Below are 18,362 nucleotides of genomic sequence, written 5' to 3' on the forward strand. Positions count from 1 at the left end.
ATAGAAAATTAAATTAATTTTATGGTCATACTATGTCGATATTTTTGGACCTATCTGTATATATAAAGTAAATGTCAGCGGTAAAACGTTATTATCAAATACGTTCGTTATTGTAAGCGAGTCTTTGACAGGTGTTTAACTGTCATTTCATGATTCTGACAAAGAGAACAAAGGGGGTCTGAGTAGCAAAACAGTGCGATTGTAATTCCAGTCGTATCGAGTGACAGTCAATAAGATGTTTTTAAACGCACGTCATTTTTTATTATCATCTATCAATCCACATATTACACACCTATTTTTTTTATTATCTTCGCTCCCACGGGCAGAAAAGCTCTCAGCGAGCTTTGGTCTCGTTCAAAATATATTAATATTGAAAATGGTTACTTTTTACGGGTCGGTTGTTGGCAACAAAAAAAAGTTTTTCGCCAAATATCACATATTCAATATTAAAGTGCACACACAACTACGGAGACGAAGGAAGAAATTTTTTATGAAACAAATATTACATAGGTGTGTGTGGGATTGTATGGAATACAACCGCCACACTCTCGTATGTATAAGAAACTCACATATGTATCACACTTATAATACATTCATATCTGAAGCTCATATTCTCCGGGGGCACAACGTTCGTTCTGCTAAATTTGACCCAATTTATTTTCATACACATCGATGGATCGCCGATAGAACATGCCACGTAAGATGCTAGGGCAGTTATAACTTTGTGGGATATTAAAAAAAGCGGATTAAAATCAAGATCGGTTGAGAAATGTCGGCTCTTTGATGGGATCATCGCTTACGCATATGAATATTGGAAAAAACCCTCCAAAATATGAAAATCTGTTATGTGAAATGCAAATATCCATTAGGAATGTAAATGGGTATGCTACGCAAATTCCAGAGTAAATTTATCATATTATGATAAGATTTTATAGTAATTTCACGTCATGAGGTTTTACCAGAAAATTTCACTTAAAAAGGACCCAGAAATTTGTCGAGCTGTGTCAGCTGTTTATTTGGGTGATTTTTATTATTATTTAATAATTTATAATACACATGGAAAATTATTAAAAATACGTATTTTTCGCATTTCACAATATTATACAAAGAATCAAAGGATTTTTGCACCACTGTAGCAAATACTCACTCCGTTCGACAAAGCGCGTAAGCAAACCAGAAAATACCTCTAGCAAATTAAATCAGAGTAGGTTTTCTGAGAAAAGAGTAAAAGAGCAATTTACAAAAAACAACAACACAAAGAAAAAAAAACAGGATATTTATTGTATATTGAGCTCAACATGGTCCTGGATAGAATAATGAAAACATGTTAAATAATCGATACAAAATCATTATTTTAAATCTCATTTGATTAAACGTGAACTTTGATACAATAAATTATAAATTTAATTTAATTTTGAGATTATAATGTAATTATTTAATTATATAATGATTAAAATATGCTAAAACCGAAATTTTAAAATAAAATAATAAATGTATGTATTAATCATAAGACCACGCCCGCGTATCATAACAAACTCTGCCTTGATTTACAATAAATTGTTGTTTCAAGAAAATAAAAACGTTATTAAGGTCAACTTCAAAAGATTTATATTTTCAAAGAAACGATACATATTTCTGAAAGAACTGAGCTGAATTCTAATTTTTCCCTCATTTGATGCTTATTGAACATGAAACATGCAAGGTTATTTGTTTGTGTGAGTGTTTATAAGTATATTTACATACAGGAAGATGGTAAATTTTAGGATAATATAATTACGCTTTGGGCCATTGTTTAGGATTTTAGCACATATAATATAATATTCATTAGATGTCTGAGAAACAATAACATCAAACACCACGACCTTATCTCGAGTTTACGATAATTGAGCATGAGAAATTTGTATAAAGCATTTCAATTGAAATTTGGTTAATGGTTTTCAAAGTAAAAACGTTTATGTAAAACTAATAAATTGAGAACATTTAGTTTACTAAACTAAGTAAATCAATTAGTAAATACAAGATTTAGCAGAAGATTCAAATGTTCTTGAGATAAATTGCATGGAGTTTAATATTTTTTTTTAAGTTTATAAGGATACTAAGTTTTTAGTATCAACTCATTAAAAAATCAATATAATTTCGCTATGATCTGGATGTTGACTACTATCTATAGTTATCAGTACATGATTAGTTTAAAAATTACATAGACCAAATTATTTCTTATTGTGTCATTATTATCATATATTTAAAAAAGTCTATTTTTTGCCAAAATTTATTTTAATATAAATTTTTATATTTTAAATACTAAACAACAAGCATTTTTTTAATAAAGATAAAATATCTCAATTTACAAGTAAAGTCATCAACTGAAAATATTAGTATAGTTTTTAGTTTATGTCAATGTTGCTCATTACATTTTTTTGTAAAATTAATTGCCGGTAAACATTTTTACCTTTTCAAAATACAAAATTATTTTTTTGAAACACACGATTTCTTTAATCAATCAAATGCATGGAAAACTTAGTTATACACATGCTCAGTTTTTTATCTGTATTAAATTTTATTATTAATACATCATACATTTTTATGTTATTTATTTCTATGGTATTAAACTATACTTAAAAGTAGCGATGATTTGTATAAAAGTAGCATAATCAAATAATTTACAAAAATACGCAGAGATGTTATAATTTAGATCTAATTCTGACTAGCATTTCAAACAAAAAAAAGATATCAACTCGATATCTTTTTTTTGACTCAAAAATATTCACAACAACGGAAAACAATTTCGTTATTAATTAGAAATACTGCACACATCATTCAAAAATATTGTCCGAAAACTACTCTTTGTTAGGAAAGGACGCGCGCTAAACAATACGTACATAACTATTGTTTTTTACTCTTTGGCTACCAATTGCCTGTGTGAATATTTTTTTTGGAGAAAACAAATTGTTGAGTGTTTCAAAGAAGCGATGCATTTGACATGCAAATATCTCATTTTCTAGAGCTATCTCGAATCATTATTATTTATATTTTAATAAAATAAGCTGTTTTTTTCGTCTTAAAATCCGAAAATGATATAAATAGTCTCATTTAATGATTGATTTTGAAATAACTCATATGTGGTTCTGTTACTTATTTATTCGATTTAATTATTTATCATCTATATTTAGCGATTTATTTTAATTTTTGATTCAAAAATATTTAAGTGCCGTTAGAATATTCAATAGTAACAATAATTAAGTTTACCAATAAATAAAATGTTATGATTAAAATGATCACGTCTTCACATTTTTTTCGTGTCGTTATTAATATCAAATGTCGTTATTAATATCAAATTAATAACGACAAATTTGCAATCAACAGAAAGTTTGGTCTAACTTTATAAATGTGTAATTATCTGAGTATATATATATTATAAGGATAGTATCAATAAGTTGAAAATAAGTTAAAATTTACATATACTCATAATTCTTATGTAGCAAACTATCTGTATTTTTGATACAATAATAGCTTGAAACTTGATATATTACACTATCATCCATCATTGTTTGGCTTTTCAAATTATTATTTTTTAAGGCACGTTTGGTCAGGGATTAGTCACACACAATACACCATACATATATTACCCTTTTTCAGGCCGAAGCTCGACGCAAATTCCACGTTTCGATTTATCATCATAATACGACGTGCGAACATAATTCAGTTTATTTCGAAGTCCAACTAGGATTTTCGCAACGGTCATATGACCGCTGACAAATGGTACACACTGATTCGCATGCATGCGGTTGAACCATAATAATTACGCATCGGATGCTCCGGGATCGCATTTTGAATTAAATATGGAGACTTTAACGATCTGAAGAGAAACTAAATCATAATCCACTAATTTAAAATACGAATACAAATAAAGTAAGAAAAATTGTCTGCATTTTAATATGTTTAGATATAGTCAATGACGAGGATTAAATATAAGATTTATGATACAATTGAATTCAACGCAAATTTTTACATGAAAATTAAATAAACTCAGTTTCGCGATATGTTATGTTGTTTCAAGCGAATCTAAAAATCAAATAAAATCTTAAGTACTAAGCCAAAAATAACATCAATTTACTCTTCTTTTTTTAAGAAAAAATGAATAAAAATATGTAAGAAATACTATTTACCTACAAGCTGTTCACAAATGACATATACTAAAAAATGATCTGGTTCCTATAACACAACCCAGTAATAAACGTTTCGTCATAAAGCTGCGTGAAAATGATTGATAATTGCTTTAATTCACGCTTTCTACACTAGGGCCAATTACGAGGCGATTTTACGACTCGTGGGTATTTTTTGTGAACACAAAGGACGAGCTTTCGTATCGTTTTCACGGAAAACAAAGGACCGCAGGTGAGGAATGATTTACTGGAAAAAACACTTTCGTGTATTTTATTTTAACTTTGTTGTCAACGAAAAATGTCCACGCCCGAAAGTTTATTTTCTTTTTATAGCACAAGAGATAAAATGCAGTTTTATTGCGATATTTATCATCACAAATATAATAAAAATATAAAAAAGTAACTTTTATATAATTAAAAGCGATACACGCCAATTGCTACTTGACTCATTAATTTAATTACAGTTAACTGTTGAAATTAACTAATTAGAAATTAGCAGCTGAATTAATTACATTGGTTTGAATAGTTATAATAGCAGTTCAATGAATTAATTTATATCACTGCTTATTAATATGATAATTTAATTATATTTAATTATAAAAAATATGAAATTCATGACTAATAGAAAGGAAAATAATATTTACACCTTATTAATGCTTAATAAAACCATATTTATAATAAAGCTTTTTACAGTCTAATAATTATTTTATATAGGGGTCTAGAATCACCAAATTTTAAGGAAATGGCGTTGTTAACTTATACTGCTTGAACATTTTTGGTAATTAGCTACATTTATATGCACAGTCTTGATTATATACTCATCGAGCTAACTGTGAAGATAATTACTATTATATGCGAGTTTAGATTACGTCGTCTCCAACTTTAAATTTGATTAAAAGTTGAAATGTTCATTTGCGCAATAAATATTTTAGTATCCTATTGAGTCAATATTGATTTAGGTGTAACTACTTATAAATTATATAAAAAAAAGAGGGGATAACAAATTTATACTGGACTTTTGCATTTAAATACAACGCTTCGGTTAATCATTAAATTCTGACTGCAATTTATATACATAGAATTAAAAGATAATACTATTTCTTTTCTGTTAATAAATTAATATAAGCAACACAGTTTTTGTATTATTAATTTTATATTAATAAAAACATATAATTTTTCACAACTTTCTATTGACTAGTACTTTCATTTTAACATGTACAAAAAAATAAAAATTCGTACGGTATAATATTTTTCTGCATTAGCGAACTATGTCATTTTAACGTAAAACTACGTTTTATCTGCCTGTATACTATATTTAGTATATAAATCAGCCGAGCAACGTTTTTCTGCATGTTTGTCTTTGCTGAATACTACGTACCTTTGCCTTTATCAGACAAACTAAAAGCGTTTACATACAGTTCAGATTATTTTTCCGCAATAAGAAGAAACAATCATATGGAGATAGAGAAAAAGGGAGGGAGCTATGCTTCTAACCGGTAAAGTCATATATGCAGATTTACTGACTTGTTGAAGTTCATCTCGGGCAAAAGCCAGAAGGGTTTTTCTTCATTGTTCATCTGGTTAAAATAATAACGAGTGCATAAATTTTCCCGTCTGCTCTAAAATTAATCAAAGTTCGAAGAACCGATTTATCATTCCGTCTGGCAGTTGCTCTATAGATTAACTTGTTATGGTAAGTAACAACTGCTTATATTTTCATTCGTTTAGTTTGTGTAGCAAAGTAAATGTTTAACTTTTACATTTGACATTTAACTGTATCAAAAATAAATAGAGCATAATATCAGCTTCATTTGAATTGTATAAATATTTAATATATTATAAACTAGCATTCCATTATTTAAACAGCAATGAAACATTAACTATTGCTAGTAAAACGGTAAAAAAATAGTCTGATAATTTAATTTAATTAGCAATGTAACGTAACTTAGCAATATACGTATCTTATGTTAAGACATACATAAGGTAACTAAAAGCTTCACATTTATTTGCCAGTAAGCTTACCAATATTAACCATTAAATATTTATAGTATTTTTTTATGCCAAAATTGATAAAATAGCTAACTTAAAATATAAAAAATGAGATATTATAGATAAAATATAAAATTTTAAATATAAAAAATTAGTCAATGGCAATATGAAAGTAAAATTTTTTTAGTAATTTAAAATGTTAGAACTTACGCGTATGTCACGCGGCACCCCACGGAGTTTAATTTTTACTTTAGCGGTGCATACCTCATTGGTAGGCTCAGAAGTTAGGATAATTAAAAAAGTGTGTTTTTAAAATTATATGTTGATATTAAAAAATATATTTAATTTGTTATATATATACCTCTAATTTTAGAGCATTGCTTTAACCCTGTTCTAAATATTGAATATTTATTCTGCAAAATTTCCTCCGTTCAAATACGTCAATTAAGCATAAAAACAAAATTTCACAGACTTTTTCTGTACGGAGATTTTCGCTGTTTAAAAGCTTTGATCTCAAAAGTTTTGTTGGGGTCAAAGAAAAACTTTTTCATTAGGCACTCCCGTAAGCAGATCGTATCAATATTTGAGTACATTTTTGTACGCGATTTATGCTCTTATTTTGAATTTTATACATAATTTTAATTTTAGCACTAATTTTTTTGCTTCGCTTTCTGCCGCATTAAAAAATCAATAAAATTTATTGTACCCTCAAATTAAGCTGTAAAATTATGCAAGCAACCCTTTCGCTCGCAACATTCGGCCGAGTCATCAGAGTTTCGTTCGAAAATACCTCTATTCGGTCTGTGTAATAAAGCGATATTGTGGACTTACAGTTCGGTCGTCGTTTCCGAGTAAGGGAGAGTAAAAAAGAAATTGCTTAATACAAATGAATCGGAATAATTTCGCCGGCGAAAAGCTTGGCATTGTGAAAGGAGGAGCGGTCGGTTTGGCTTAAATTAAATTTTAACGCTTACAAATACTTAAATTTTTACAGGCAATTGCTCGCGTAACAAACCGACCCCTTGTCGTAAAATTTCACGAGCTCCTTTAATATTTTTGACAATCGCCCCCCCGACCAAGTTACTTGTATACACGGTGCGACAGAAAAGTCGGTTGACTAGACATTAATCCGCGATAATTCAAGAATGAGCATAATTAGAGAAAATGTGAACGATTAAAGCGTTTTTTATTTAAACACATTTTATTATTTTACATGTATATTATATTTATATTTTGATAAGAAAATATGTTTTATTTTTATTCTTTAACAACCTTAAAATTTGCAAAGTGATTGACACTTTGAATGATTGTTTTTGTCTTTAAGAAAATTTAAATCAACTCTTTAGCTGCTGCTTAATAAATAAACTTAATCTCGATTTTGATTAATGGTGAATAATTAGATTCTTTAGAATTAAGAATACAATTACTCATTGAATAACGTTATATGAAAATCTGTTAATAATATAAGGGATTTAATTTTTTATTATATTTATATAAAAATTTTATTTCCCGTAAATAATAAATTTACTCTGATTCGCAATATTCTTAACAATAATTGCAAGAAATATTTTTTATATGCTGTGATTTTCTCCATTTTATTTGTATTTTTAATTTCTATAAACATTTTTTTATATCTCGAAAATTTAAAAATATTGAAATAATGTTTTTTTTATTGTAAAAACATATAACTTAGATTTATTGTAAGCATCGGTATATCGCTTGCCTTTCAACAATTATTAAAAAACTTTCGTACCAATTACAAACTTGCCTCTAGCGAGAACATTTCGATTCGACTTAAAAAATATTTATAGATATCTTTCATATTTTGTACAGGAAAATGATGAAATATTTAAATCGTTTGCGATAACTTTAAATAATATTATTTCACAAAGCAAATTTAACGAACTTCGCACTTGACAGTATAATTTATTAATATAACCATTTTAAACTCAAATTAAAAATTAATAATTAGTCTATATTTTTTTATATCGTACCGTGTACACTGACGTCGAAAACGCGATGGACTCGCCGAGGCGCGCTTTGATATTTATGATGCAATCTTTGTTATTATAACTGCGTTGCGGGACTTAAAATTCGACGAAAATTAGCAAGGGATCAAGAAAAACGGGAATTTAAAATTTCTATTGTTAGAAATTTTGGCAGGGAACAGTGGTCACGGTGAAATATGACACTTTGAAGAGCGCCATTATAGTAGTGTTCTCGTCGAGTGCCTGGACGTGACACTTCTCAAAACTAAGTGCTCTCACTCCACAGTATGTATGTGAGTGTCTTAACACTTTTGACACTTACGGTCAACCGAATAAACTCGAGACCCATAAATCGTGAGAGGTGAAAATGGTAATTTGTATAATATGACCACCAAGGTAAGAAAATTAATTTAATACGAAGAGCTCAAATTTGACAGATTCGATTTAAACAAAATTTATTTTAATATTTTTAAGAGAGAATAACACGATTATGTTTTATGACAATCATAAAACAAGTTTGAAACTATACTTTCATCATAACATGATAAACAAGTAGTAAAAAAATTGTAGTTATTTTATGTGTTTAGTCCACTGAATATTAAGCAGATAATAGTATTTTTTATTGCAATACACTATACATTGATACAAAAATAGATGAGAATAAGTTTGTCAGGTTCATAAATTGAACCAAATTTCTATTTACAATTGGAGGAATTTATTCATGTTATTTAATCATAAAAAGGCTACTTCGACTTAGGAGAGCATTTAAACGATCTAAGAAAAAATAAATTCTGCATTAAAATGGGTCGTCATTATAATAAACATTTTGATATTCAAGCAAGCATTCGGGTTTTCCCTCGAAACATTCGTTCATAAACTCTTCTAGCGGCTAATGGCAATTTGTTTTAAAACAAAAACTTGCCACCCTTCTGTAATTGGCAATGCCATTGAAAAGGGGTGGACAACAAAATTTCTTATGGAAGGAGCTATGGATATAAATACAAGAACATGGGTAACTATGAATTACTTGTTCTCAGATAAGTCTTAAGATTTTTTTATATATTTTTTGATTAACAATTTTTTTATTTAGTTGAGTAAAATTTAGAGCTTACTAAATTCAAGATTATGGTTTAATACACATTGAGCTACATTTGTATTTCACGTTTAATATATTATTGATAGTTCTTTAAGCTACTATATTTAATATACAGATTTGTATGTACATATATCAAACATTTATACATTACACATTTATTTTATTGGTTTGGTGAGCATTACATAATATTTTCTTTTTAATATCTCTTAAAATCGAAATAAGAAATCATGTTTTTTTTAAGAACTAATAATGAATTCTTACTCACTATGAAAACCTACACTTAGTATGAACTACTACATATTTTGTATTTGTCATCATTGAAATGCTTTTATGTTTATTGGCCGTATTTTGATAGGTTGAGCACTAATATATATGATGACATATAGATAAAAATAAATGTCAACAACGTATTGAGTGAGCGGTCACCATTAAAATTAATTTATTGTCTTCCTTGACCCATTAACCGGAAACTTTTACGGTTGTCGCACATCTATAAATCGCAAGCACGGCGGCAATAAAAATCGTCCGTATCCTTAATGTATTCGATAAATAAAAAAATAAATATGGAACTATTTTTTCTTGCCTTCCCTTCGCAGGGCCGCAGGAATCAATTCCAAACAGATGGACAAATGTGCAAAGCCGGATTTTATGGCGCCGTATATCTTTCACTTCCATAGATAGTTTGCAAACGGACCAAGTTCCGGAAAATTTGCGCTAAATTTATCACGAGCGGCGCCTTTGCCTTAAATCCGTCTTATAGTCAGTCATATATTACTTTAAAACCTTGACGTGATATAAAGCTAAAAAAATAAATAGAGACTCACCTTCGTTATCTATCGCGAAGTATCCCATTCCGTCCCCGCCTTTGATGCTGTAAGTGATCCTCGAATCCATCCCTGGAGGATCGGCGTCGGTGGCTTTAACGGTAAACACTCTAGTGCCTATCGGCCGGTTTTCACTCACTGAACCTTCCAACACAAAATCTTCGAACACTGGCGGATGCACATTTTCATTCACATCTATTATCTCAACGGTTATGGTCGTCTCTGAAACAAGGGAGGGCGTGCCGCGGTCCGCGGCCCTCACCACCAAAGTATGCACTTGCCGCTCTTCGAAATCCAGAGATTTGGCCACCCTTATCGTGCCCGTTAGGGGATCAATCTTAAAAAAATACTCTACCTCTCCTCGATCGACTATCGAATACTTAACTTCGCCTCCGAGACCCAAATCCGGGTCTAAGGCGCTCACAATAGCCACCACTGTGCCTTTCGGAACGTCTTCCCTCACTTTAAAATTGAAAGCAGACAAACTAAATTGCGGGGCGGAGTCGTTCACGTCTTCTATTGTGATCTTGGCCAAAGCGTCAGAGTACAAACCTCCATTGTCCCTAGCGCGTATTTTCAATTCGTACACTTCTTGCTTTTCCCTGTCTAAATTTCCATTGACGCTCACAATCCCCGTGACCGCATCCACGTTAAAATCCTGAGTATCTGTCACAAGAGAATATTTAATTTTGGAATACTCCCCAGAATCGGCGTCTGTGGCGTTCAGTTTACACACGACCGTTCCATTTATAGCGCTTTCGATCACTCTGTAACTGCCTAAAGTTTTCCTAAACTTCGGCGGATTGTCGTTCACGTCCAGCACCGTGATCGGCAACAATCTGGAAACGCCCTTTTGCGGCCTGCCCAGGTCGTAAACGCTGACGTTAACTATGTATTGATACTCTCTCTCCCTATCCAAATATCCAATTATCTTCATATCGCCCGTTTCGGGATCGATCCTGAACACGGAATCCTGGTCGCCGCCCGATATACCGAAAATTAATTTACCATTGTATCCCAAATCGCGGTCTCTAGCTTTGAGTCTCGTTAACGTTGTACCTAATTGAACGGACTCGTTAACTTTTATTTCCAAGGGAAAGTCGTAAAACTCGGGCGAGTGTACATTCTCGCCATACCGACTAGGCATCATTGCGAATTCCTCTTGACTGACGTCTTTGCCTTGCATATTATTACGCTCCGCCGAAGCCAAAACGTCTGCGAGTCTTCCGGCAACTCCCGTGTCTTTGCATTGAAATAATCCTTTTTCATCACTCAAAAGACGCCCCACCGTCAAAGCCTTCTTAGAGTGAACTAAATGGAGGTGTATCCTAGAAGCATCTGAAAAATGCGTTCCATCCGATGCCGTGACGTTTAATTCTCTATCGTCGGCCTTGACGTCTTTTAGATCGCACGCTACTGTTAATATACCGGAAGAGGGATCAAGGTTAAAACAACCGTCCTCGTTCCCCGATAATATTTTGTAAGTAATTAAACTGCCCGCGTCTAGGTCGATTGCGGACATTGCGAAGATCTCGCTCCCAACCGGAAGATATCTCGAAACGTGACCGGAACAATCTACCTTTTCGAATTGCGGCCTGTTATCGTTTATGTCATTAATTTTAATGACTAGCTGCATTTCGGTTTGACGTCTATAAGGCAGACCCCAGTCGCTCGCTCTCACTCGCAAAATATACAATCTCCTCATGCTTTCGTAATCTAATATATGCGTTGTTTTGACAATTCCAGAGAAATGGTCTATTTCGAACGGGACCGGATTCAAATTGGCAATACTGTATGATATGTAGGCGTTTTCTCCCGAGTCCTTATCCCTGGCTGTCACTTTAGTAACGGAAGTACCGGCGGATTCACTCTCGTCCAGGTAAACAGTCATCTCTGACCTTTCGAACAGCGGGTCGTTATCGTTGGTGTCCAAAACATTAATTTTTACCTTGGCTGAAGATTGCTTTCTGGTTCCCGTGTTGCCCTGATCGATAGCCGACACGGTCAGCGTATAGAATGCTTTAGTTTCGGCGTCTAAAATAGCGGCCGTATAGAGCATCCCCGTCGTGGGATTCACGTAAAACTCACCCCCTTCATTTCCGCCCACAATCTCTAGGAAAACATGCGCGTTTTTACCCAGATCCTTGTCTGTCACTTTCAGTCTTATTACTGGCGTGTTTATGGGCGCCGTTTCGGGTACGTTTACTTCGTAGATTTCCTTATGAAAAACGGGAGCGTTGTCGTTGAAGTCGGACAAATGCACGGGCACTGATTTATAGCTTTGTTTTGGCGGAATACCTCTATCTATCGCCCTCAAGGTTAGATTGTATCCTAAAGGCGTCTCTTCTCTATCGAGCAGTGAGTGAATTAAAATATTATACTCTCCGGGTTGATCCGTCGCAATGATCCTGAAATGGCCATCGGGATCGCCGTTAACTATGTCCAAACTCTTAATCTGCCCGTGAATTCCTTTATCTTTATCTACGACTCGCACGATTGCGTATATTTCCGGATGAGAACTCTCGACAACTTCTGTGAAATGGTGCACGTATATCTCAGGGCTGTAGAGATTGACTTGTTTGACCCTGATTGTGAGAGTAGCTCTTGCGGCATGGGCGCTGGTGTGAGTCATCCCCCTGTCTTTGCCCAAAACGACAATTTCGTGATAAGATCGCTCCGTTAGCGTTAGAGGTCTGGTTATTGTGACCACGCCCGAGGTTGGATGTATCGCAAATTGATCAGTGTCTTCCAGGAAGCTGTAGTAGATTTCGCCGTTAACGCCTAGATCGGCATCTTCGGCCGTTACTTTGATTATGCTCTTGTGTAAGGGAGTGTCTTCTGGGATCGTGACTGAGTACTCGGTCGGATAAAAAAGCGGACTTAGATCGTTCGTATCCGAAATTTTCACAACGACTGTAGTGTCAGCTTCGAGGATTACTTTATTTTTTCCGTCTCTTTTGGACGCCGAAGCTCTAACCTCTAAAGTGTACTTGTCTTTTCGCTCCCGGTTAAGCACGTCTGTGTTTCCGGTCCTCGTTCTAATTAATAAAAAACAGAAATCGCCCACTTGGCGCTCTTCGACTTTGAAAAACTTGTTTTTGTCGCCGTTGATTATCCTGTACTTGACTTCGGTGCTATCTGGAGATACCCGGAGGCCCAACGTATCCTCCCCAGGCGGTTGTTTGGCATACACTTTGCCTACGCTGTTTTCCGGTATGGACACGTTGTACAGTGCATGAGCGAACCTCAGGTCTCCGGCGCTGTGACCCCAACATGGCGCAAAGTATAAGAGAACCCATGTCACCAGCAGGCCCGGAAACATTCCCAGGCTTTCGTTTTGTTCAACTCATATGACCTGAAAATAAAAAAATAAAACATTATTAGCATATGCGAGTATGAATCAACATATTAATCTGAATGGAGACATTTAAATTAAATGCAAATTGCCTTCGAAACGCTAGTGTATCGATTACGTTTACTACATGTCAAGTTTATGGCTTGAGCATGAATTACGACCTTAATTTACATAATTTCAAAATTATGGTTTATTTGCTAGTATCACGGATTTTCCTTTAATTATTTAATACGATATAATGTTACACCATTCTAAAGCATCAAATGTATTATTCATTATTGAATATTTAGGATTCCGTATTATTTAAACGTTAATGTTTATCCAGTCTTTGTTTAAATGTATGTATCGAGATTAAAGTAGTAAATAAATAAATTCCTAGAATTGTTTAGATGATATACACAGAATTGTTTATTTTGTTCAAATATCATTGCAATGAAAAGCAAATAGAATAGGCAGTGAAGTAAAATGAGAGAAGTAAATACGCGTCATAAAATAATAAAAATATACTGAAAGCTGGGACATCAATACCCTCCATGATAATATTGCCCTAGGGCCTAGGGCATTTATATAAAATTAGAAAGTTTTTTTTAAAAGCGTTGGTATTGTTTTAATTACAGAAACTTAACATAATATTTTTTATTAAAACAGCGCATAACTCTTGTAATCAATGTTTATAAGATTGTTTAATTCATTATTAAAAATTAAATAAAATCTATTGTAACAATATATATTATATTTACCGATAAGTTTTTTGAACTATTATTTATATAGCATATCTATTTATAATATAAACATATAAATTTTATCAATTTCAATTTTAGGTTTAGTTCAATACAGTTATACCGAATATAAATTAAAGTACTGATTCCAAAAAATAAAAGTTCGATACCGTCGTCGTTATTCAATTAGTTACGTGCATAAAAAAGCACATTGTAAAGTAATTCAATTTTGTTTTCCAGGTATTGCCACTAAGCACCATAGCGAACCTTGTAATTAACAGCGTAAACGTTAAAATCACGTCGTGTTTAGTCCAATTAAAGCATTTTTTTTTCAGAAAACAAAAAGCACGAAACGCAGTTAAATATACGACGAAGCCACTATTTCCTTGTATACTTTATTTTCTCGGTACGCTATAACAATGAAAAGTAACGATACGTATTATAATTTAACATAAATTAAACTCTAACAATGGACGGCAACACGAAAACTCGGCTTCGAATAATATACAATTTATATGTATAATATTTTTAATATTTTATATGTTTTAAGTATTAAATATTTTATAAGTAGAGAAGTGGTGTATATTAAATTAATAATGATTTATTGTACTCTACGTTATATATACAATAAATAATTAAAATTAATTTAAATATAATCAAAAGATTCAGTGCGTTCTTAATTCTGTGTACTATAATAATTTAATTTAATATTTTTGATTTTTTTATAAAACATAGTGAGTTATATTTATGTATGTTTGTAAATCTCTGTTTGCTATCGAGTTGTAAGCTTTCGCAAAGTTCATCTAAAACTTTCTTTGTCTTACCGAGTGTGTGTACGTATGCAAAATTTTCCATAAAGTATTCGATATTATTACATTTTTTATTAATTTCGATTTTTTTTATAAGTTACTTAATAATGTTAAGCGACGAGTAACAACTCGTAATTTACGGGTGCAAATTAATGTAGCAACAATAAAATCGCTCGTAAACGTCAACTTTCCGCTGAAACTTTTTCAGGGCGTTTTCCCTTCTCGTTTTTACTTTATTAAATTAAAAAGTTTCGATCGGTTTGTGTGAGATAGTAGAGATTTTGCTTATAACAAAAAATATTAATTAAGCTCTACATCATAATCTGTACCTGTCAATTTTTGGTTTACAATTTTTTGATAGATATACAATATGTTTTATTAGAAATCATTCAAAAACTTTTTTGATGCCAATTAACACTTTACCGACCGGCAGTTTCACTACCAGACTTACGCTAAATACCGGCACTTTTTCGCAAAACTTCGCGAATTTTACCTTTTTTATTTAAATTTATGTATCTTTTGATACGGTCCGAATATTTCGTTGAATTTTTCTAGACATGTTATAAATGTATCAATGCATCAATTCAAGTTATTATTAGATGGTTCTTAACATGTGGTTCGCCGGAAATAAAAAATAAATATTACTTTTCCTTATTATTAGATTTTTAAAATGATTATCTTGATTTTAAAATTATAAAAACGAATAACCTAGAAATTTTAATAAAAATAATTTAAATTGAGTTAACCAGCGGTTCTCAAACTTTTTTAAATTTGTAAAAACTTTTTTCAAGCAAACTTTTCTTTTGTATTGTGACATTTTTGCTAATACGAGTTTACTGATATATAATTCATTTGCAAAAAAATATTCACTAACCGTTTTAATTCACTCCATCGTAATGTGAAATTTTCCAGGGACATACACAGATAATTTACAGTCTTTCACGTGTAAATCACTTTTCACAATAACTAGTTATATAATGAAAGCTTAAAGTGTCTCGATTTTTTACTGTTTTTCGCAATTGCAACAATATTACCCCATATCGTTTATATTTGGTTGCAAATATTCGTAATTTTGCATTTTTCAGATATTTTGGTAAAACCCGATTCTTTTTTATGGTACCACAGATTTTTTTTTTTTCAACACTGTTATAAAAATCGTCCATATAAAGATGATGCCATTTGTATTTATTGTCTGATGTTAGATGTGATATTGAATCTTGTAACGAAATTCCAGGTCCTAAATATATTTTAAATTTCGATATGTATCCTGACACTAGTTCACATACCATTCTTATCACTATAACGTACTTTGTGAGCTTACTGGAGTTGTATACGTAAAAATTTAATCTTCCACACCATGGGATCATACCCTCATCCAGAGATATGTTTTGGCTTGGTTTGTACATATTTTTTAATCTTTCGGAGAAATAATCAATTATTTTTTGTACTTTGAACAGTAATCCTACATTATCAGGAACATTTTCATTATTGGAAAAACGCAGGTAACGTAATATTTGATAAAACCTATTTCTACTCATGGTTTTTGTAAATATCAAGGTTCCTATTAGTGGATTTATTGTCTAATACAGGTGTAATGAGCCTTTTTTTACCAGGCCCATTAGCAATATCAACTCAAACCAATTTTTTAATTCTGGTACCGTTACATCCACCCATTTATTAGATTTTATTTGCAGTTTGTATCTGTTGATGTGTTGATTATGGTGTCTATTCGTTTCTTCTGCAATAACGGGAAACAAGTCATCTTCAATAAAGTTTTGTGTCTTGTAAAGTGTCTTCTAAATATTTTTCTTGTTCATCTTCCTCAATGCTCATGAGCATCATAGCATGCGGACGATTTCTTTCATGAACAGAGGAGTCTGAATCACTATCACTATAATTTTCATTGTCACTTGGAATATCTATATATATATTTAACACTATATTAAATAACATAAACTGTAATTATTTTCACGTAGATTCTACACTCGTATCTAACTAAAAAAAAATGCTTTATAAACAGTTCGTAATATTTTTCGAATATTCACTCGAGCACACGAAAACCAGATGCACTTCACACAATAGTATAATATATAATATATACTTAAACTCAATTCATATACATAAGTTTTTATGTGTATCGTGCTAATAATTCAAAAATAATAACTCGAAAAAATTCCCACTTTCTAAAATAATGTGTCACTGAGATTCGGTATTACCAGTAAGCCAGTATTATCTGACGGGAGATAATATTTACTCACAAAAAATATGTTGGAATTTCCTTATAACAGGATAGAAAAAAATACAATAGAATCATACTAATCTGACAATCTTGAGAATCTCAGTAATCCAATACTATCTAATGGTTAATGATATGATAAATTTTTAGTGTCTTGTACTTTTTATATATGTACATCGTATTTTTTAATTTTATGTAATTTGACTTTATTTCTAAATAAACCCATTTACCCAATAAATTATTTTTAAATATACATATTTATATGTTTGTGTATAAAATATCATATTTTTTCTTTTTTTACACCGTCCGAAAAAAAAGTGTGCTGGATAAAAGTTTTTAGAAATTTGAAAAAGTTTGAGAACCGCTGGTTAACTTAATTTAAATTATTTTTATTTAAATTCCTAGATCACTTGCTTTTATAATTTTAAAATCATCAATCAATTTTAAAATCTAATAATAAGGAAATGTAATAATTCATTTCTATTTCCGGCGAACCACATGTTGAGAACCACTTAAGAATGGCTTGAATTGATGCATTGTTACATTTATAACATGTCTAGAAAAAATTGTTAAAATATTCGGACCACATCAAAAGATACATAAGTTTGTCTGGTAGTGAAACTGCCTGATGAAAGAAATATAAAATATATTTATAAAACCTTCGCATTTGTCTAAATATAATTTAAAAAAAAAAAAAATTAAAATAAAATGAAAATTCATACATTTATTTAGTCATCTCTTAAAAAAAAGCCAATAAAACACTAAACATATATTTTTAATTTGACATGGAAACGAAAACATACACAGGACGCCAATTGGCGTCTGCGGTGTTTAACTTTCGGCACACTCAGGACGCCAATTGGCGTGAGCGGTAGGTAAAGTGTTAATAGTACATAATTTTTTAGCATATTATCAATAAATATTTTTGCATGTAAAAAATCTGGCTTATTTAAAGAAATTATTCACAATCTTGAGATTGTTTTTACTAAATTATTGTTAAAAAATAGTGTTTGTAATTTAATTAAATGTTTATTGTTAATTAGTTTTACTTAGTCTTAACCATGATTTTATGTGTTTTAGATGCTTTGAAGCAAAATAGAAAGGACAGAAGCATTTATTTCTCAAAACAATTAACGACTTAAGAATATAAATTTTTGAAACAAAGACTATATAAATATTTTTA

At 31.3% G+C, this 18,362-nt stretch overlaps 1 protein-coding gene across 1 annotated transcript in view; it reads right to left on the reverse strand.

Annotated features, from left to right (window-relative positions):
* The window catches only part of LOC148227493 (fat-like cadherin-related tumor suppressor homolog), a 153,544-nt gene extending 140,139 nt beyond the window's left edge, over positions 1-13,405 (reverse strand). Inside the window, exon 1 of the mRNA XM_088201987.1 lies at positions 10,061-13,405. Coding sequence (XP_088058113.1) covers positions 10,061-13,382 — 3,322 coding nt within the window. The 5' untranslated portion in view covers positions 13,383-13,405. The remainder of the gene's footprint in view (positions 1-10,060) is intronic.
* Positions 13,406-18,362: the final 4,957 nt, after the last annotated feature.

The sequence above is a fragment of the Plectrocnemia conspersa genome, unplaced genomic scaffold (genome assembly GCF_051122295.1).
Source record: "Plectrocnemia conspersa isolate PC_06_02 unplaced genomic scaffold, ASM5112229v1 ptg000013l, whole genome shotgun sequence".
NCBI classification, from domain to species: domain Eukaryota; kingdom Metazoa; phylum Arthropoda; class Insecta; order Trichoptera; family Polycentropodidae; genus Plectrocnemia; species Plectrocnemia conspersa.